This window comes from Fusarium keratoplasticum, chromosome 4 (assembly GCF_025433545.1).
Source record: "Fusarium keratoplasticum isolate Fu6.1 chromosome 4, whole genome shotgun sequence".
Lineage (NCBI taxonomy): Eukaryota > Fungi > Ascomycota > Sordariomycetes > Hypocreales > Nectriaceae > Fusarium > Fusarium keratoplasticum.
In genome coordinates this window covers 3,827,810-3,849,060 of record NC_070532.1, presented here as the reverse complement: position 1 = coordinate 3,849,060, position 21,251 = coordinate 3,827,810, and the positions used below count along the sequence as shown (strand labels likewise).

Genomic DNA, 21,251 nt, shown 5'->3' with positions numbered 1-21,251 from the left:
CAAGAACGACCCTACTCCGTTCGCTGACTATGACTTGCCACCAGATTGCTCCCTGCCATTCTTGGCCCACTCCCTGAGGACATTCTTCTTAATCTTGCCCGTGCTGGTCTTGGGCAGCTCGTTAACAACCTCCACCTCACGAGGAACCATGAATCGGCTGATATCACTCTGGTGCTTGGCCCACGAAATGATCTCATCGCCCGTCACGGCCTTGCCCTCCTTGACGGTGACATATGCCTTTGGTCGCTCACCCCAGTGAGAGTCGGGCACGGCGACAACACCCGCCTCGAGCACGTCGGGATGCTCCACCAGCATGCTCTCAAGGGCAACCGACGAAATGTTCTCGCCTCCTGAAATGATGATGTCCTTTGCTCGGTCCAGGATCTGAGCGCTACCATCTGGGTGCCAGACTGCAAGATCGCCCGAGTGAAGCACGCCTCCTGCAAAGAGCTGGCGCGTGGCTTCAGGGTCCTTGTAGTACTCCTTGGCGCAGATGTTTCCGAGGAAGACGATCTCACCAATCTCCTTGCCATCCTTGGCCACGTCGATGAGGACGCCCTGGGGCTGGTCCGGCTTGATAATACGAATGGGGAGACTGGTGATGAAGCCGTGACCTTGGCGGGCCATCTTGGCATACTTTTCATGAGGAGGGAGATCATCCCACTCAGGAAGGGTGTAGCACTTGGTGATGGGACCATAGGTTTCTAGAGGGTTGTTAGTATGGATTTTGAGTGGTGGGCGTGTAGGTTACGAACCTGTCATTCCATAAACGTGAACTGGGATGAGATTGAGGTTGGTCTATCGTGTCATGTTAATAGACTGTCATATTCAACAGGGGCTTCGACTTACCATCTGTTCAAAGAGATGACCACTGGGAGGGCTGGCTGCCACAGTGACCTTGACTTCCCGAGGCAATCTCTCGGCCTCCTTGGCAGCGACCAGCAATGTGTTGACAGTGGGGGCAGCATTGAAATGAGTGATGCCCTCCTCCTTCAGGAGCTTCCAGAGGAGCGGGTAATCAATCTTTCGCAGACAGACATTGGTGCCCCGGACAGCGACAGTTGACCAAGGGAATGTCCAACCAATGGCATGGAACCTGCACCATCAGTTAGATCAGGTGACTCGAATAGATCATTGTAGACTTACATGGGAAGAGTCCAGAGATACTTGCAGCGTCCAATGTTGAGACCAGACTCGATAATGTTGGCCAGGGTAGCCAGGTAGGCACCTCGGTGAGTGTAGACAACACCCTTGGGACGCGAAGTTGTTCCAGAGGTGAAGGGAATGGCCAACATATCGTCCTCACTCCGGGCCTGGGCATGGAGACCTGCCCAGCCCTGGCTACCCTGATCAATGTCATGCTTCAAACCCTCGAGAACAGCCTCATCAAAGGGACCGCAGAGTTGGCCTTCTGTCGCATCGGTGTCCTGTAGGGATAAGTTAGAGAACAGATTGGATCCAGGGATACAATTACTCACCAGATCAACAATGAATGGCACATTCTGGTGCTTCTCCTTGTACGCATCAAGCAGGCCAACAAACTCGTTATCCACGACAATGCAGTCCACCTCGGCAAAGTCAAAGATGTAAGAAATATCATCAGGCTTCAGGCGGTAGTTTGCCGGGACAATCACAGCGCCAGCAGCGACGATGCCGTAGATGGACTCGAGAAAGGCAGGCGTGTTGGGGGCGAGGATGCCGACTCGACGGTAGCCATGCTTGAGGAGGTAGTAGGCCAGGCCGCGTGCGCGATCGGCAAACTCAGCGTATGAACGGCGCAGGACGGCGCCGTTGACGGTGATGTGGAAGATGGCCTCGGCGTCGGGCTCAATCGAGGCGGCGCGCTCGAGAAAGGTGGTCGGGGAGAGGGTGTGGAAGCTTGGAGACGCGGCGGGGTGAGGCCGGAGGTGGTTGAGGATGGAGCGAATGCGCGAGGGAGGGCCAGACATTGTGAAGGTGTCTCTGGACTGGACTGCTCTGCCTTGCTTATCTATGGGCTCTCGAGGAATAAAGAATAGACGTGGGCTTTTACACTTGGTGAGAAGATGAAGCAAGGCAGAGAGGGAGCAAGACGGTTAAAGAGTTAAAGAGCAAGTACAGAGCAGTTGACAGTAAAACAACAATGGATGGATAGCTCCTGCATTTTCATAAGTAGCTGTGTCTCGGTTCAGCCCGGCAAATACGGCGCAGCTCGGTTCTCCAACTTCCCCGGTGAACTAGACCTGGAGGCGCGCGCGCGGTGTGTGGGTTGGGCTGGGTAGCTTAGCCGATCGCAGCCAGTGACGTTTCATGCTCAAGTAATTGCCCAAGGCGGAAGAACTATCGACTATCACGCCCATCCTTGCTACGAAGCGTCAAGGGGGTCTTGCGCGTGGGGACCCCGCACAAGGGTGCTGTAAGCTTAGAGAAGCACTACCATCACGGCGGAGGCACAGCAGAGGTTATTAACAGTGAGGCCATTGTTTATATTTAGTGGTGTGATAATTCAGCCACCGTTTTCTGGACAGAAGGGACGTTGAGGATGTCACCAGTGAGAACTAATGGCAGCCAGAAAGGAACTGAAGCACAAACAAGTACCGGTGTGTCCCGACAGGATGGATGGAAGACTGGGTGAAGGGAAGGAATAGAAGGCACACGGGCCTGCCACGATCCTTGGGGGAGTGCTGGGGACCCCTTCAACAACCCTTGAATCTTTACAAGGGCGATTCGCCCTCACGATGCCTCCTCCACGTCAAGGGTTTTGGAGCTCTCAGTCTGATAGGCTCCGCTCCCGAGCCGACTTTTGGGTGCTAGATTTTGCGGGGTAGATTAGTTAGCGCGCTCGGGCTGTGGGGAAGGTGAAGGGGAAGGTCATCATCGGCAATCCTACACGTCGGCTCCGGTGTAAGTGGAGAGGCAACTTGGGTCAAGAGCTGGGCTGTGCAGTGCAGTTTAGATGGATAATGTTGATTCGAAGAGAAGCCATGATTGTGCTTGGCTTTGCGATAAAGTGAACACGTCACATTGTCGGAAATCATGAAAAGAGCCTGGGCTGGACTCCAACATCACCAACACGAGGAACCAATGCAGGGACTCTCCATGCATGGACAAGCAGAATTGGGGTCGTCCAATGGAGTCACCTTCTCCTCTTTCTTCTTAGAAAACCCCTCTAGACGGAGGGTAGTATGACTATGTAGTGGGAGCCCGGTCAGAGCCGATTGGAGACTTGCTCCTCGAGGCGGTCCAAAGTGGAAAGATTCGACGAGGCCCGGGGGTTCTTAAGCACCACGACTTGGCCTGGATCACGTCAGTTTCAGGGCTTCCGAATTTCTTGCGGCAAAAATCGAACGGCATTGACATCAAATCAATACCGAAGCCACGGTTATCGTCACGTAATACCGCTGTACACCAATCTTGACCTTGGCTCAACCGAGGATAAAGCCGGTAAAGGTGAGGCAATCACCGAAAGTTGCCATGGCTGTGAATGATGTGGATGTGGCTGGTCAGATGTGGCGGCGCCCCTTCGTGGCTTGCACTTTGTGGCTTGCTGATTCTCGTGTGGCTTCACCTGGCCCCCATCACGGCCTCTCTCCACTCTTCTCATGCAAGCCAATCGACCAATCTCAGGCACGCGATGCTTGCTTGCTTGGCCAGGGGGGTTTCCATTATCGTCAGCTCTTATCGTGACCTGACGTTCCTTATCCATCGTCATCGCATACGTACCAATATAGACAACTTCATCTTCATCCCCTTTCCCAATATAGCATCTATACTCGACATTCGTTTACTGCGAGCTGCCCCTTTGTCTTATTGTTACCCTCTCCATACTTCACGCTTGGTGCCTCTTACCCAGAACCTCCTCACGGGGCTGTTTTGACTTTGAGACACGCTGTCTCTTGCATCATTCACATTCGCGGTGCATCCTTCCCCTCAGCCTGCTAACGTTTGCGGTATGTATTCGACGTCTCTGAGCAACCTGGACAGCCTCTCTCCTTTCTATTTACACCCACACGCACCACATCGACCGCCTATGCAACCTTCCATAAGCTCATCATGATCGTATACAGCTCGGGTCAACGATTCATGGCTTCCCGTAGCCCCTCCGACGGAGCTTCAGCTCGACCTTCCGTCCCCCGCACTTCAACATTCTCTCAGGTCCCAAAGACCCCTGCTTCCGATGGCGACGATCATCTCCAGGTCCCCAAGAGGGCGCATACCTTTGCCAATGCGTCTCCGAGTGGATCCCCTGATGCCTTCGAGTCTGGCGACCACGATGACACCGACGATGGCCTCGAGACTGGCCGCGCCTCGGTCGAGCTTGACATACTCCCCATTGAGCTCATTACCTTGACCGACAGGTACAGTGTGATTTATAGGCTCTTGTGACCCTCTTGCTAAGCTATGGATAGCTTCATCGATTCCTTAAATGCCAAGGTCCATCCCACTCCTCCCAGTATCGAACGACTGTCGCAGAAGTTTCAAGAGTTCTACAGCCAGGCGTCGTCAAACATTAACACACACATCAATGCCCTCGCATCCAGGCAGAGTCGCGATGTCTCCCCCACGCCCTCGTCGTCCTCCATATCCTCAGCCGCTAGCCGATTACGATCCAGAGCTAGTGCAATCAACGTCAAGGAGAAGGCGAAATCAGAAGCCGAGCAGCAAATGATTACCGCTGACGAACTAGCACAACGCAAGCGAGCAAGAAAGGCTCTCGAAGCCAAGAGGGTGCTATTGGAGGAGGCCGTGGAACGCCGATTGTGCGAAGGCATATATGATAAGATTTACCAACACCGGAGCACACAAGATGAGGCCCAGGACGATAAACTGCGCTCAAAGACTGCTGCTCTGGCGCTGGTTGGCATTGGTCCTGCTGATCTGGGTATCAATCTCAACGAGGTGGCGGTTGCATCTGGCGAAACGACTGGACCTACGGAAGAGGACATTAAGGAGAAGCTGGAGCCTGCCAGGAGAGACCTGGTCATGATGAGCCAAAAGAGATACCCTCTTGGAAAGCTCAACCATCTCAAGGCTGCCCACAGAAGTATCGTTGATACCCTCGCTCACTTCCATCCCTCCGCTTCTGCCGACGAGATCATGCCCATGCTCATTTACACCCTTATCACTCTACCACCCGAGAACCTCCACGTTATTAGCGATGTACACTTTGTACAAAACTTTCGATGGGAGCCAAAGCTGACGGGCGAGGCTGCATACTGCTTGACAAATCTTGAGGCTGCAATTAGTTTTCTGGAGACCGTGGATTTGGCAACTCTCAGGGCGGATGAGCAGCTTTCCGGTCCAGCCAAGAGCAGCTCCAGCCCCAGGTCAGAGACGTTTCCACCTGCATATCCCCAAGGACCAGCAGCTGCATCCCCAAGCGACCCGGAAACGAACAAGACGAATGCTGCCGCAACAAAACCCACCCCTTCCGCACTTAAGGCATCTACTAATCTACGCAACCGCCGGCTGAGCGACCTCGTCAATGCTCCCGCGCAAGCGTTTGGCGCTGCCAGCGATGCGGTCTTTAGCTCTGCTGACCAAAGTCTGAAGAACATCTCCAACAGCTTGGGTGACAGTTACAAGTTCTTGGTTGGCAAGTTACGGGAGCACCAGGATAGCCCCAGAGAGTCCATTCTGGTACCGAAAACACTAGACGATGCTCGCAAGCTGGTCAGCACTCCATCACCGGACGAGGAGGATACCAGTGGAATCAACACACTGCTTGGGCCTGATGATGCCGATCCCCTGAAGCGTCCGACGCAGCGAGAAGATCGGATGCTCAACTTAATTGGAGGTCGTCGTGATAGGAGCACCGATAGTACACGCAGTGGCCGCAGCGTCAGCTCTTCAAAGAAGGTCCTGTTCTCTTCCGAGGAGACCAAAACTGCTCCCCAACCAAGCCCCGGGCAAAATCCCGCTGTCCTAGAGCAGATGCGTAACCTGGGGAACACGTTCAACCCCATGGCTCGACTCCCGAGTATTAGCATGATCCGTGGGTTTGGCCGCAACGCATCCTCAACGCCAACTACACCGGCAGCCACACCAGCGGCTAAGGAGGTGACCAAATCTGCGGATGGTGGAGATTTGGGAACTGTGAGTTGCTCTAATTACTACGGCAGATGCTGTTTCACCATTATCCCATACTAATGAGCTATCCAGGCGTTCCCTGACATTGCCGCAGCCCTCCCGCCAAAGGAGATCCCCAAGATTGCACCACCTAATAAACGGTTCATGGAGATACAGACTCCTGGTGAGCTCAGACTCGGCGAAGTGCTCGACCTGTTGCGAGATTATCGCCGCTTAGCCGGCGCATTGAAGGACCTTGGGGCGTTTGAGACCAAGTGATGGGATAGACAGAATGCATCATAGACTACCTTACCTACTCACCTTACTTAGACATTGATGGCCCCTGGATGTAATACCTTCATTTTGGGCAACAGAGAGTTGTCTGGGGCTTTTCCTTTGTAATGACACAGAACCAAACCGGTAATCTTGTTTAGAACGCGACTGGACTAGCGAAGAGGCGTCTTAATATACATAATCACTATGATGAAAGCTCCTTGAGTTTAAAAGTCAAATCGACAGAGTTGCGCCTGTGGCGGTTTCAATTTCCTCTGAAACTGCCGTTCTATTCCATGCTGACATCCGTGTACCTAGGTAGAGTGTAATAGATAGTTCCCCAACAACACCAGACAACCCGAAATCGTCATGACCTTCTAGGCCGCGCCGCGCTAGACAAAGACGCCCATGTAAATCCAAGTAACCGACCAGACTGCGTCGCGGTGGTGGTGTGTGCGGGCAATAAGAAACATGAAACCTCGCTCAATGCGGGCAAAAAGACAAGCTTGCGCTTTAAAACCACCTTCCCAGGTCCCATAATCTAATCCTGTAATCCCATTGTAGACGCCATGATCCTTCTTGTAACATCCAAAATTGCTTTTCAACTGAAGAATGCTTAGTTCGTAAATATGTGGCTGGTTTTGTAACCGTTTAAGTGTTTGAAAGTAACGTTGACCTTTGAAAGTGAGAGGGCATGAGTTCTCGAGGCCATGATAGGGGGGATGCATGTCTTGCTTCCTCCACTGTAGCAGGCTCTTTTCGCATGTGGCTTAGAGCATTGGGGTCGTGTCTGCCCGACGAGGCTGTGGATGGTGGTGGTGATGGGACTCGATGGTCCGCAAGGGAGGGACCTGGTCCTTTTCCTCGTCGTAAACCGGCTCAGTGTTGGCTCGAGGGAAGACTCGTGCCGCGTTTTGAGATGTATTGGACGTAGTGCGTCTATGCCCATGGATCTCGTCACTGCTGATGACAGGTCCTGGGAATAGGAACTGCGAGATGATGCGGCTATTTGCTCGCTCCTTGATGCGGCCGAAACTGCCTCGTCGGCCAGACGCAGCAAGGCCGGCCTGGGGCTCGACTCCGGAAGCAGTTCCAATCGAGGCGTTCGTCCGGGTCCGGATCAGAATCGGCTGGTTTTCTTCGGCTTCCTTCTGGAAACGAGATTCGCTAGGGAGCAGTACCGCACGGTCCAGACCGTATGGCAACCCACGGTGACGACCACGGATTTGCATGGCGATGATGATAAGCTTTCCAACAACGGTGAACTGGGAACAAAGTGAAGCGTTCACGTTGGGTACGCCAATGCTCAGGCCGACGGTGCCGTAAGCGCTGACCACCTCAAAGAGGATATCAAACGAGTTGAACTTCTTTTCCTTGAGGCTGGTACCCTCCGTGATGGCGAGAAGGAAGAAGCCCACAAAGACATACCACAAATCGAATGACAGTTGACGTCGCAAGTGAGTACCGACATAGTTGAGCGCACTGGGCGAGTCTGTCTCCTCGTCTTCGTCCCGCTTGTTGCCGTAAACGCCCAGTGACTTTTCCTCATACACGTTGGTTCGGCGGATAGATATAGCAATCGGGAAAATAGAAATGTACATCATGATCATGTACAAGACTGGCATTGCTGGGTGAAGGTCCGACATGCTGAAGCAAGAGAAGCCAGCAGTTCGAGTAGCTGCGGCTTGGAAGAGACCGTCGGCGATGCGTGTATGTACTGGTAATTGGGCGACGGGGCCAGAATTGAGCTGGGTTGAGGTTAGCTAGATCAACAGAAACATGGGTTAAACTTGACATACATCCAAGATGACAAAGAACAACAGGTCGATGGCGTTCAAAGCGACCAGAATCCAAAAAAGCCACCAGTTGGCGCTCGAGGGGAATAGCAGAGTAAAGCATCGGCGAGGGTGATCGAGGAGGAATCTCAGCTCCTCCCAGAGACCTGTGCCCTTGGGCACGATCTGAGCCAGAACCCAGATGATGAACCGCAGCATGACGGGGAAGCCAGTATTGCCAATGATGATGAAGAACCACATAATCATCATGGTGTACTCTGAGGTGTTGAACGAGTTCATGCTGTCTGGGGTCAAGGTAAGACCAAGATCGTTGAAGGCCGAGTTGGCGGTCCAGATACCCCACCAGGTCCTTGAGATGGCATCGTCTTCGACGATTTTGCCGTAGTGGTCGTTGTGAAGAATAAAGGGGAGCAGAAAGGTTACAGCAATAAGCTGAAATCCCCAGAAGTAGCAAAGCAAGATCAGAGCTAGGGTCCTCAAAGACCGATACTCAATTCCACCCAATTCCTCTCGTTGTTCAAGAGTTAAACCCACAAAGTTGGAGTTGCGACCCATAGTCGGCGTATAACTCAGGTACGGCATGTCCTTGGTGTGATCGTTGGACCAGGCTGACTTGATGGTATCCAATGTACGAGTCCGAAAAGCGCGCACAGGTCCGCCGCTCTCATGGTCTTCATGGACCTGCTTTTGGCCGCGGTTGAAAATCCTAGGCTTGCGGAACCTGAGAGAATCAAGAGTGCCACCAACAGCCTTAGCATCGTCGGCCAACTCCTCCCTGATGGGACGTTCAGGCTCAGCAATGACAATGGTTGGTCTGCGGTCGCGCGGGAGCCTCGAGTCGATGGTTGCTTGATCTTGCCGTGAGTCCCTCGTGTGTGTCATGGCAATGGTATCGTCGTCTCCGTCTTGTGCATCACCGTCATCAAGTCGTCGCGGTCCCATGCCCCTCTCGGTCTCACGCGGACCGGGAATTCGCAAAACTTCATTGTCCTGGTTTCTTTGGCGCTCCAGGATGGCAATGTGCTCGGCATGGGTCCTCCGAGGAAATTTGGTAAGCTCGTCGTCGATGCCGTCGCTCCTCTTGACTGTCTCAGCGAATGTGATTCCCGTGGGCGCATTCTGCGGCTGGCCCGGCCCCTCCATGCGTTTATCCCTGTCCTCCTCGAATGCCTGATCGGGCTTCTCCAGAGGGCTCAGCTCCATGCTATTGGACCGCCCGGCTGAGACGGTTGCCGTATCGCTCTCGTCGCTACTGGCTGGTGGTGGTTTAGGCGGCATGTGGTCATCGTCGTCATCGTCCTCAATAGCCTGGGACTGGATCATCGCGTCCCCGTCGAGTAAGATTCCGTCATTGGTAATGCGCGGTGGTCGGCCCTGGTGAGGCACGACAGTGATATGCCGGCCATTGACTCCCTCCTCGGCCTGACGGACCTCGCTACGCGCGCGAGACTTTGATTTGGAGATGGTGGTGCGACGTTGCCTGGCATCCGTGACCCAGCCTTGGAATCTCTTTTCAAACCAATAGAGACGCAGAAATACGACCGAGGTATGGAGCGTGATCGGATTGGATGTGATGGTGAAGACGTAGACGACCACCTGTTGGAAGGTGTTCAAGAGGTTAACATCGATAGGATTGAGACCGGCCTGGGTATTGGCACCGCTGGCGAACATGAGGGCGTCGACATATTCGGTGGCGCCGCGGCCTGCAGCGTAGATGGCAATGGAAGCGATCAAGGTTGCACCAATAATCCACGTATCTATAATTCGTCAAGTGGTTAGACAGAGGGACTTGGCATTCGATGTCAAGTGCCGGGGGATGGGAACACAAGAAACGCACTCCCACGTGGGGGATGCACGTCAGTGGTCGAGGGAGGATTGGACTTACAGTGGACAGAAATGAAATTGAAATGCGGCTTCTTGGAAACAAACGGAAGCTTGACAGCTTTGAGCTGCGCCCAAAAAGAGGCGCGCGCCCCGTCTAGCATCTCTCGTGAGGTGAGGGAGAAGAATAACCAGCAGAAGGGTTGGTTGATGGTGAACAATGGGAGAAAGGAAGAAAACAGGGGGGAGCTTGTGAAGAGGATCGCCCAGGATATTTGGGTTCAAGGATCGCTTGCTTGGCCGCTGAGCTTCAGGCTAAGGAAGGACAACCATGGCGACGGCTATGTATGGCGCAAGAGGGTCTCTGACGGAGGGGCGCAGGCGCAGGAGAGGAGACTGGTGATTTACACCAGCAACAAGGTTTTTTGCCAAGGCGGAGACGAGCGGGTAGAAGGGGAATTCGTGCAGTGAATCACGAGATGACGGGTGAGTCTCTGAAGGACTGCGACTGGCCAGTCGGTTGATGGTGGTCGTTAAGGGTAAATAAAATGGTGGTGGCTGTGGGAGATGGAACCAGGTGCGGCGACTAGAGTCTAGTCGAGGAGCTAGGCTAGGAGAGGAGTGCCCAGACCGAGGACACGAAGCGCTGAAGTTTCTCGAGGAGGAGCATGTTTGATTGGAAGGGATTCACGGAAAGAGGTGAGGATTGGTGATGGAGGTTTAAAGGTGGAATGGGAAAGATTCAAGGTGTGATGTTGTTGAGGTTGAGTTCACATCAGTCTGCCCACGTTGTTGATAAAGGAAGGAGAGGAGGAAGGAACCTGGAAAGGGGACAATGGAGTTGCCTCAGGTAGGTAGGTAGAGGTAAACGGCAAGAGGCAACGGAGCGATCCCTTCCAGTCTAATATTAGGTTGGCTTCGATCGATCAAAGAAGATTCTTTGTGGGAAACGAGCAAGCCCACCTCCCGTCCTCAACAACGCATATACCTGATTACCTCAACGCTACAAAACGGGAGCCAAACACAAAACACAGCCAAGAGCATCCAACGGAAGCCACAGAGACAAAGACGGCGGCGACTCGGGATCCGCCATCGAGACACGAGGGCGTCACTGACGGCCGCCGCTGGTCAAAGGACTTGGATATCCATGCATACCACGGCAACCTCGACGACCAAAGCGAAGCAAGGTGCCGGGTCTTGGGCGGCAAGGGGCGAGAGACAGAGTCAGATCCAGAAGCACTCGGCCGTCTAAACCTGGCAGGCCAAGATATCCAGGCCAAGGGTTGGGCCCATAGCGATCCAGGCACAGCAAGGAGTGGTTCCCACCAGGCAAGCACGCGCGGCATTGACAGGGCCGGGGCCGGGGTTGTTGGCGAGATAGTAGATGCATGCAGCGCATACATATGGGGCTTGGACCCGGCGGCGGCGAAAATCCGACAACCCAAGGTGAGGCAGAGCTTATCAACCACTTCTCGGGGAGAGTTCCCCGGCACCGGTAAATGCCCGCCCACCGTCGTCTGGCGCTGGTGTTTATTAGCGGCCCTGGTCAGGATCCATGCCACAGTCTCGACACGACAGGACAGCCTGGAGGTCTTGTGCTCGCTGGGGCGAGACTGCAAAGTGAGAGCTCACAAACTTACCAAGCCTGACATGATGTTCAATTCACCCACCACCGTCCGTTTCCGGGCGGGAGGAGAAAGCCGTTGCAAACGCCCGCAGTACTGACACGTGCGTGCTCTTCCTGATTGGCAATCTTGGTTTGGATTCTGATGGCTGCTGATCCGATGACGCCAAGCAGCGTATTCCAACAGAGACGAAATTGCTTCCACGTCTCCGACTACCCCGACGGGTCCATTGGAAAACGTCACAGACCCGCAGGCGCTCCACGGAATCTACACAAGCAAACGCGGCGCACAGCTTCGAGATGTTCGCTGGGGATGTTCGCATTGCTCCCTGTGCGTCGAGTGAGACCTGCAGCGGCCCTTGTCGCATTGCCAATCCTTTATCGGGCCAATGGCAGAGCCTGCAATCAAGCCTGAATTGCTGTTTCCATGAGCCAACGCAGATACCAGACATCCCTGACGAAACCGCAGGCACGGTTGCAAGAGCCCGGATCCGAAGACGAGATCTTGATTGAGATTGTCGCAAGAGCGCAATATTCTCCCCGAGGAGCCAAATGGCAGCAAACACTGTCCTCAACCGCCTACGCTCAAAACAGCCAAGCCAAGGGGCTGCTGAAAAACGCCAACGGCTAAAAACCCTAGACCCCCTGTTCAAAATTAGGGCCGTTTCTCGGATGGATGGTTTGGCTGTCCCAGCACAATGGGCGTTCGCAAGCTAACGCCCCCAATACAACTCGTTGACGTAGCCACGACTTGTCTTTCCATCCATGCATCTCCAACATTATCGGCATCCAGGATGGATATCTTGCGGCAATTCCATTCTACAGCAGAGATAAACACCAAAAGAGGGGATAAGCTGTGATGTCACCGCTCTTTTCCTCCTCCACTCTCCCGGCGTCGCCGTTTTCGCTAATGGATGTTTCTCAGCCACGAACCAGCTGAGACAAGAGGCGCCCAGAACGCTTGCATGAGCGTCCTGCACGACAACGGATCCTTCTCGCCGGACCCAGCGCCGCGGATGCCGGAGACGACACTAGACGACGACAACTCGAGCAGCTCCGAGACAGAGTGAGATTGAACAGCCACGAATCTGGACCCCCGAATTGACAGGGTATTCAATGTCCACCGCCTTCTCTCTATCAAACACAGCATATCAAGCCACCTGTGTTGGTGCAGCCCACGTGTTTATCGAGGTTCCGAGATGGATGCATCCCAAACCTCAGCCCTAGTATCGCCAAGCTTTTCTCCCCGGCTCACTAACTCGGCACTAAAAGGTCCCAGCTCCAACTGGGCTTTGACTCTAAAACAGCTGAAGGGACGCTATCTGCATATCGCATCTGAGGTGTCTTTGACGTCCGTCGTTGCTGTTGCTACACCACCATCTTTGCGAATGCTCACCCACGCACTGCATCATGGGTTTGTGCCGCAGTACCGCCTGTGGTGTGATACACAACACCCTGCGATGCCTCGCTTGCAGGTCTCGATAGCCCCCTTTACTGCGCCATCTTACTCAATACAGTCTGTCGTTGACCACCTTCCGGTATCGCCGTATTACTGGCCGGCCGGCACTATACTTCCACATCATATATCCCCGCCAACTCCAACCTGATCATCACATCACGCCGGAACCCCCATCATCCTGGTTTCAAACGTCATTTTTCTTTGATCTGCTTGGTACGGAGTACAATGAGAATACATGATGCAGTCTAAGCGGGCTTCCGTGTGCCGCTCCTTTTTCCTAAACGCCGAGTCTTCCCCGTCCCTTGCGCCTCCAAGACATTCCGAGGCGGATGTTACTATACGATTCTCCAATCTCTCCATTATACCCGTTCTCCCGAAACCTGTGTCTTGTCAATCTTTGGTTTGCCCAACCCGTATCCGCTTGTGTAGTCTCGTTTCCAACTGTGTCTATTATTGCGCCGCGGCGCGTCTGGCATTCTCTCGTCCAATCTTCTTGAAGAAGGCATTGCTGTCCTTCTTGTTCCGCTTGACTGTCTGCATCTTCTTGTTCTGCTCAATGTATGCCATGTCCTGGCCACCACTGAGCTCCCCGAGGGTTCCGGCTGTTCGTCGGGCACCCTTCTTCTTCTTCTTGCGTCCCATGGTACCCTGATGGAAGAGATCGTCGTTGGGATCGTCCTCTTCCATGCTCTCGTTCTCAACGAGCACCTTTTGTAAGAGTTCACGACGTTCTGACACGTCTGCGAACGCGAGGCCAGGAGTCTTTTCAATATTGGCCAGCTGCGTAATCACCTTGAACGCATATCCTTGATCAACAAGGAAAGCCTGTCGCTTGGATGAGAAGTACATCTCCTGTGTATCCTTTGACACAAGCGAGTAGAAAAAGGCATTGAAGCCCTCATCATTTCTTCGCTTGGCTCGTAGAATTCGACCCAGTCGCTGCGCTTCCTGACGACGTGAACCGTAATGTGAGGAAATCTGGATCAGACAGGTTGCCTCGGGCAAGTCGAGAGAGGTATCACCAATCTTGGACAGGAATAGCGTATTGACGTTGGGGTTGTGCTGAAAGTTCTCCAACACTTGCAGACGCTCTGCCTGGCCGGTACCACCGTAGATGAACGCCTTTTGTAGCTTGAGAGCGTACGCCTTGAGGGCATACACATTGTCTGAGAAGACAATGATTTTGTCTCCTCGCGATTCGTGGTAGTTGATGAGGTATTGGCAGGCCTGGAACTTGCGCGGGTTCATGATATAGAGAAGGCCCTTCTTCCTGCTTGGTGCCTTGAGATATTGGTCGTAAAACTCGGTAGGCATCGGGCACCACACTTCGGCACACTGGACTCTCGCGATGTGGCCCTGCTTGGACAGTTCCATCCAGTTGGCCTCGAAGAGCTTAGGTCCGATCAAAAAGTTCAGATCCGAAATCTTGTCATCTTCTCGCAGGAGCGTGGCCGTGAGACCCAGCTTCGAATGCGTCTTGATCGACGACGTGACCTTTCTGAAAATGTTGGCGGGGACGACGTGCACCTCGTCCAACAGCATCAGACCCCATTCCCGACCCGTCAGGAACCTCATCATCTTCTCAGCATCATAAGATCTCGCTCGCGACTGCGTAACCATGGCGTAGGTTGTGACAATGATACCGGTGCTTCCAGTGAAGACGTTGTTCTTGGAATCCGAAGTGAAGGCGACAATATCGTCAGGGTTGATGTTAGACCACTTGAGGAATTCATTTCGCCATTGCACGACCGACATGGAACTCGTGCAGAGGACAATGACACCCTTCTTGATCGTGCAAGCAGCCGTAATGCCCACAAGTGTCTTGCCAGCGCCACAAGGCAAAACAATGAGTCCGCTCTTCGCTCGTCCATTTCCGAACATCTTGCTTAGACTCTTCTCCTGGTACGGTCGAATCTGCGTGCCGGGCTTGAGATCGATATCCAAATTGGCGTTGACCTCGTCGCGTCGGAAATCGTACTCCTCCAGAACTGGATATCCCAGGTTCAGGCATTCCTTCTGCACAGTCTCCACGTCCTTGTCGGCGATTTCAAACGAGTGTGTCACCTCCTGATCTTCATCATCTTCCTCGTTGAGGTCGGCAAAGACGTCTCCCTCCTTGGCCGGCGCATCGTCTTGTTTTTGCTCGCCGGACTGACCGAGGCCATTAGCCTGCTTCACTCCGGCAGCATTCTGTGTTCCGGGGATAACGAGACCACCGATCTTGGGCGCAACAGTGGTGGTGATTTCTTCCGTTCCCTGAACACGCAGAGGGCCAATCTTGGGGTTCTTGAGGAGAGTCTGGAGCATATTGGGATCGGGACTTTCGACATAGTACTTCGTGTTCTTCAGAACCAGCTTGACCTTGCCGTAACTCTGAGTACAGCTGGTGATGAAGTTTCGAATCTCGTCTGGCAGTGGAGTCTTGAGGAATCGATCCAGCGTGTTGATGATATCTTCTGGCGACAAGCCGACGGAGACAGCGGCGTACAGACTATGGGTCGTCAAGGCGTACTCGTGCATAAAGGTCGGCCGGGACAGCGGCTCGGCGATGGTGATGAGGAAGTCCTGGGCCTGCTCGGCAAGAGGGTTGAAACTCTCTAGGATAATGCGTCCCTTCTGAGGATCGATCCAGAGAGGGCGGTTCTGATGGTCCTTTTTGAGAACCAGGTAGGAAAAGTCACGATCGCCAAAAATATGCGGGAGCGGATCCCGAATCGCATGTCTCTTCTGGTAGCGATCCAGGGAGAAAATGTCTATGTTCTTATTCAAATCCCGCTCCAGGGCCTCGTCGATCGGGGCGTCATCCTCCTCCATCAGATTCTCATCATTGCTATCGATGGTTCGAGGCGTCGCGGCTCCTGGTGTCGACAACCGCGAGGACCTGCCAACCTTTGCCCCGCCCTGAACGGCGCCGCCCGCTTTTCTCTTCGGAGGCATGTTGGTCGACTTCCGTACAGCGCGAATCGGGGTTGGCGATGTTGCGTGGAGGAGCGAGTGTGGGTTGTTGGGGAAGATGCGTTGGAGAGATGAGAGGGTTGAAATCAGCCTTGAAGTGTTGCCTCAATGATGAATGATGACTAAGGGGATCACGCTGCCTGGAGTCAGCTCGGAGAAACCCCCAAATTTTAGCGCGGCGCGTGGTCAGGGGCCTGAGGTGCTCCCAAAAGTTGAAGACCCCGCCAAAGTCTCTCGGCTTCTATTTGAACCTACCGGTGAACGAACTAAACCTCCATATACCACCACGAACTTTGAAATCGAGTTTTTGTTTTTTCGCATACTGTCTATAGCCTATCGAGAAATCCGAATCTTCCTTCAACAGTATTCACCATGTGGTACGAGCTGCGCCCAGAATTTTGCAGTCACAGGCTCTAACTACATGACATTAGCAAGCATATTCTCAACGCCCAAGTCGCCGTCCGATCGCCTTGCTGTACGACCAAGCCACAAGCTTTCATATGACAACACCCTCGGAGCTAACCCATGCGTGTCTAGGCAAGAAATGGTTTGACTGCGTCGAGTGCCACACCGAGCAGGAATCCCACCCTCTCATGCAGACCTTCGAGATGACCTTTGCCTGCAAAAAGTGCAAGAAGTGCTTCCGAAAGGACGCCACCGAGTTCGAGGAGGCCGACGAATACTGCCCCCACTGCGATAACCACTTCATCATCGACGCCAAGACCCCCAAGGCTGCCCTGTCCATCGAGAGCGACGATGTCCGAATGAACAGCAAGATGCTCAAGGACGACAGGAAGAGGCAGGGAGGTTTGAGATCCATCTTCGACCCGAACGAGGATGCTGACAAGTTGGGATGATCGGTGAAGAATAAGAAATGGAAAATTGTACGGCGTTGAGGATTCATAGCGACTTGTCACTTGCACGGGAAAACAGCCTAATAGAACGCGTCCCGTCATTATTGTGTTGATACAATGGCACTGGGTTCTAGTTCGAAGGCTAGATGCCCTGGTCTATGCGATTTCTTCCCAAACTCCCCTCTATTCCGCAGCAGAATCATCCTGAGATCTGGTCAGGATAGCCGCACTTCCAGTGCCTGGGGTCCTGCCCGTCTTCTTCTTGGCAGCCTCCTCCTGCTTCTCCTGCTCAATCTCCTTCACGTAACCCTCAATCTCAGCCGTGGGCAGCGTCTCGATGGCAGCGCCAGGTGCCATCAAGGCAATCTCGATGTTCTTGGCTCCGGTCTGGACGACCTCGAGCAAGGATTTAATGGCCAGTCGAATGGTAGCCTCCCGGTCCATATCCTCCTTGTAGTTTCGCTCGAGGAACTCGCGCACAGTCTTGCTGGAACGGCCGATAGCGTTCGCCTTCCTAAATCCACAGTTAGCATGAGGCCACATGCTGCGCCTTGAAGAACCTTACCATGCGGAATAGATACCAGAGGGTTCGGTCTGGTAGAGCCGGGGGACCTTGCTGCCATTATCAAATCCAACGATCAAGGTGCTGATGCCGAATGGTCGCACACCACCAGCCTGGGTGTACCGTTGCTGCACACCGGCGACGTATTTGGTAATGTAGTCAATGGTGACGGGGTCTTCAACTGAGAGACGGTGGGACTGCGCCTCTAATCGCGCCTTGTCGACGAGGATTCGGGCGTCTGCGTTGAGGCCAGCGAATGCCAGGGCGACGTGGTTGTCGAGGAGTTGGATCTTGGAGGGCGTGATCCGAGTATCTTGCAGCTTCATGGCCGATCGCTTCTCACATCCCAGCACCACAACATCAGTACCCTTGACACCAACTGCGCAGGTTCCTATCGAGGTGTGAGCCGTGATGATAATACCGTCGCTCTAGAGTCTAATACAAACCTCGCTTCACAGCTTCTCCAGCATACTCGACCTGGAAGACGTGTCCATCGGGACTAGCGATGTGTTAGAATGCTGTAATGAAGCCAGTAAAGAGATACCAACCTGAAAACTAGCCCCCGTTGTTAGCTATGCATCATGAATGGGGAACACTGTCAGTACTCACCCGACAGAGCTCTGTCGTATCCGGAGGCCATGATTTAGGTTTGGAGAGAAATGTGTCGTATGGTGGAAAGGTTTATGGAGGATGAATTCGACACACCGGTTCGGGGAGTGAGGGCGGAGAGTTGAAGGGTTGGCGCTGGGTCTGGTTGATGGTGGATGTTGACGTTGAGCCGCTGGGGTAGCTTCGTCAGAACTGCAGCCTGCCTGGTACCTACGGAAGGCTGAGAGCTGGAGCTCCAGCACCGGTGCTAGCGAGGGGAGTGGTTCCGGATAAAGGTAGTGGCGGGGCCGACGTACTGTCTTTGTTCAAACTCGCACGGCTTTACGCACTGCCTCAACGCCCCTGCCTTGTTCATTCATTCATTCATTGGGTTTCATCATATGAACCACTATCAACCAATTCGGCTCTTGCCAATTTTTGAAGTCACCTATCCGGCCTATATCTCATCGCCTTCTTTTTTACTTTACCCAGTTCTATCGGTGTCTATCTCTTCATACTTCAACTAAAAAATCGACATGAATCATGAACATCCCTGCAGACCAGCTGCTCTTCTCCAAGTACGGGGCAGGAGCTTGAAGCGTTTCGACTCTTCTTCGACATGATTAAGGAGGGGGGAATGAAGTCTTCAACCTATCAAGTATGGGCACCTTCTCCTTGGTCAAAAGCTCGCAACTTCGGCCCATCTTTGTCTCTGCAGGACACCAGCAACATGCTGTCCCTTTTCCACCAGCCTCGAGCGAAAGTTGTCCAGCCACATTATCTCCATCAGGCCGTCCTGCGAGGTTGCATTGATTTCTCTGTACAAATCCATTGCTACCGTCATTGGTGTTATTAGCATATCCGGCTGCACCGTGTTGTCGAGTACCGAGTCAAGCCCACGGCAAATATCGGCAGCAAACACACGGCCATGCTGGTACCGCGATATGTCGATTTGAAGGTCAGGTGGCAAGTCGGGCCACATGTTGGGGTACGCGTCGATGACGGGCTGACAGATGGCTCTATGCAGGCTCTCAATACATTGGTGAAGCAGGATCTGTGCCATCCAATAGTACAGGAAAGTCAGGCCCGTGTTTCCATCCCTGAAGGAATAGGAGTTGGAAAATGGAATAAAGCCACCGGGGCTCGTCAACTCCTCTTCCCAGTAGGGCGCAGGATATCCTTCAGTGGGTCGGACGGCAAACTGGAGCCAAGCACTGAAGTGTCCCTCAAGTGAGAGACAGTCCTGAAGAAGTTGCTGAGCGCGATAACGTCGACTGAGGGTAGCCTCTAATGGCACAACCTGGTCCGTCTGTTCAAATATCGTGGGCATGAAGAGAATGAGGTCCAACAGTTGGTCCAAAGAACATTTCGGATGCCCCTGCCACGGGATGGTTTTCCAGTCTGGAGCCGACACAAATGTGTCTTGCCGATTCAAGAGAGCGAAACCAGTCTTGATTCCATTCAGTACGACGAGCGACAAAATTCAGACAATCCAATCGGGACTTACAGCCAAGGGTCGATACACTCGAACAAAGTAGTGGTGGTTGGGGAAATGACTGAAGTAAGCTGGACCCATATTCCACATCTGATGTGGTCCAGACTCGCTAAATGCGTGTGGTGAGTCGTGCTGGCTCGTGTCAGCAGGTTTAGGATGGGACGGGCTGACGGGAGCAATGAGCCAACCTCAAAGAAGAAGATGCAATAGCTCTCTGCCGAGTCATCTGGTTCGTCGACGCCAGGCAGACGCGCCAGGCATTGCGCTCTAACATGAAAGTCTCTTTGACTCAGGGACTGCTGCAGCTCCAAAGGGGTGTATGGGGGAAACATGATGTGGAATCCTGCAGAGTCATATTGACCTGAACTGTCCCGTAAGACGGTTGGAGGCCCAGTGTGTAATGCGGAGATAAGGACCGAATACTCGACGCCTTGGTTCGACACAAGTGTGTGGTCATCCCAGGCCGAAGCGAGAGGAGGAAGCGGTGTCAGATTGAGCCTGGAGGAACTCTCGCCTGCCGAGGCCTTCGTTTTTTTGGACGAAGATCCCTTTTTGGGGTGCGAGGCGACCCTACCCTTGTTCTCGAGTGTTCCGGTGATGAAGACACGTTCTCTCTCGTACCCTTCACATTGCCTGCCGCTCGATATACATTTTTGGCAGTATGGCCTCTCATTACTGCACTGATTGCTCGTCAGCTTTGGACATAGGCCACTGAGGAGTCTGCCAGCAAACCAACCTTAACTCTCCTCCTTCGGCAAGTCTCGCAGCCCTTATACTTGCCTGGAACACCCACCATGCTGTCTGGATGTCGGAATTGGATGCGCAGAGTCTGGATCGGAAGGGCCGTTGTAGTGTGCGTTCGAGCTGAGTCGTTCAAAGACGAGGAGCTTGGAGCATGGCCAAGAATTCGGCAAGGCCGTCTGCGATGCTGAAACTAAATAGTCGACGACTCACATCTGGCTGAGGCATCCCAGGGAAAGTGTATCACTCCACAAGATACGGGATAGCATCTCCCACATCCCCTTGAGGGCTCCCGTGCCTGGGGATAGCTCGGCCAAGCGAAACGAAGATGTTTCCCTTCACGGAAACTACCCTGCCAAAGTTTCATGGTGCGGTAATGAGGGCGGCCCCCAACAGCGAATGAGATGGGTCAAGAGCTTCTATCCAACTCCAGCCGGCTGGGGGACGGTGGCTTACGTATCCACTGAGTGCACAGCTCAGGGGCCAGGGCACGACAGGCATGACGAGGTGGTTGACGTTGGTACAGTCTGGCATCGGGGCTGAGAGCATGGGATGACGGTGAGGGGCCACCTACTCACGTTCGGGAGCCTGGATCGGTTGACGGATTCCAAACAAGCACATGGTCTTGGCTTGATGCCCCGGGAACTTTGGCATAGCGGCGGCATTGGGCATCGGGGCGCTGTGGAGAAAAGGTGCTTCTAGCGCCGTCAGCCCCATAAGGCTGACCAGGAGGTGTGCAAGGGGATGGCCGATATGACTGCTGGTTGGCTACCACCGACATTGAGCTGAAGAAGCCACACAACAAAGTGCCCACGGCGTCAACGGTGGCCCGAGGCGGGGGCTTGAGTTGAGAAGCAAGGTGTCGGGTTCCGTACCACTTCTGGGTCTCTTTCCACCGCCATGGGCCGCCGGCGGGCGACCATACACATGCACACACACACACGTTTCCCGAGACCATTTTGCCAGGCCAGCGAAGCTCCGACGAACAATCCCGTGTCTGGATCATCACGGTATAGTTCCGCGGGAGTGGTGGGC

At 53.7% G+C, this 21,251-nt stretch overlaps 7 protein-coding genes across 7 annotated transcripts; 2 read left to right on the top strand and 5 right to left on the bottom strand.

Moving 5' to 3' along the window:
* Positions 1 to 27: 27 nt before the first annotated feature.
* Positions 28 to 1,949, bottom strand: NCS57_00622900 (uncharacterized protein; the record flags this gene model as incomplete). The annotated part of the gene is made up of 5 exons (XM_053056122.1): positions 28 to 704; positions 756 to 798; positions 850 to 1,096; positions 1,147 to 1,427; positions 1,479 to 1,949. 5 exons carry the CDS (start codon positions 1,947 to 1,949, stop codon positions 28 to 30), a joined length of 1,719 nt encoding a protein of 572 aa, XP_052915077.1.
* A 2,083-nt stretch (positions 1,950 to 4,032) lies between these two features.
* Positions 4,033 to 6,327, top strand: NCS57_00622800 (VPS9 domain-containing protein; the record flags this gene model as incomplete). Its single annotated transcript, XM_053056121.1, has 3 exons — positions 4,033 to 4,337; positions 4,389 to 6,075; positions 6,142 to 6,327. The coding sequence occupies 3 exons, from the start codon at positions 4,033 to 4,035 to the stop codon at positions 6,325 to 6,327; spliced, it is 2,178 nt and encodes a 725-aa protein (XP_052915076.1).
* A 764-nt stretch (positions 6,328 to 7,091) lies between these two features.
* Positions 7,092 to 10,102, bottom strand: NCS57_00622700 (Potassium transport protein; the record flags this gene model as incomplete). Its single annotated transcript, XM_053056120.1, has 3 exons — positions 7,092 to 8,069; positions 8,121 to 9,874; positions 10,003 to 10,102. 3 exons carry the CDS (start codon positions 10,100 to 10,102, stop codon positions 7,092 to 7,094), a joined length of 2,832 nt encoding a protein of 943 aa, XP_052915075.1.
* Positions 10,103 to 13,471: 3,369 nt separating this feature from the next.
* On the bottom strand, positions 13,472 to 15,958 carry NCS57_00622600 (DNA helicase; the record flags this gene model as incomplete). Its single annotated transcript, XM_053056119.1, has 1 exon — positions 13,472 to 15,958. The coding sequence occupies one exon, from the start codon at positions 15,956 to 15,958 to the stop codon at positions 13,472 to 13,474; it is 2,487 nt and encodes an 828-aa protein (XP_052915074.1).
* Positions 15,959 to 16,348: 390 nt separating this feature from the next.
* Positions 16,349 to 16,833, top strand: NCS57_00622500 (CHY-type domain-containing protein; the record flags this gene model as incomplete). Its single annotated transcript, XM_053056118.1, has 3 exons — positions 16,349 to 16,353; positions 16,408 to 16,451; positions 16,514 to 16,833. The coding sequence occupies 3 exons, from the start codon at positions 16,349 to 16,351 to the stop codon at positions 16,831 to 16,833; spliced, it is 369 nt and encodes a 122-aa protein (XP_052915073.1).
* A 180-nt stretch (positions 16,834 to 17,013) lies between these two features.
* NCS57_00622400 (Proteasome subunit alpha type) lies at positions 17,014 to 18,032 on the bottom strand (the record flags this gene model as incomplete). The annotated part of the gene is made up of 5 exons (XM_053056117.1): positions 17,014 to 17,344; positions 17,396 to 17,783; positions 17,839 to 17,891; positions 17,941 to 17,947; positions 18,002 to 18,032. The coding sequence occupies 5 exons, from the start codon at positions 18,030 to 18,032 to the stop codon at positions 17,014 to 17,016; spliced, it is 810 nt and encodes a 269-aa protein (XP_052915072.1).
* Positions 18,033 to 18,659: 627 nt separating this feature from the next.
* Positions 18,660 to 20,271, bottom strand: NCS57_00622300 (Zn(2)-C6 fungal-type domain-containing protein; the record flags this gene model as incomplete). The annotated part of the gene is made up of 4 exons (XM_053056116.1): positions 18,660 to 19,430; positions 19,488 to 19,607; positions 19,664 to 20,155; positions 20,212 to 20,271. The coding sequence occupies 4 exons, from the start codon at positions 20,269 to 20,271 to the stop codon at positions 18,660 to 18,662; spliced, it is 1,443 nt and encodes a 480-aa protein (XP_052915071.1).
* Positions 20,272 to 21,251: the final 980 nt, after the last annotated feature.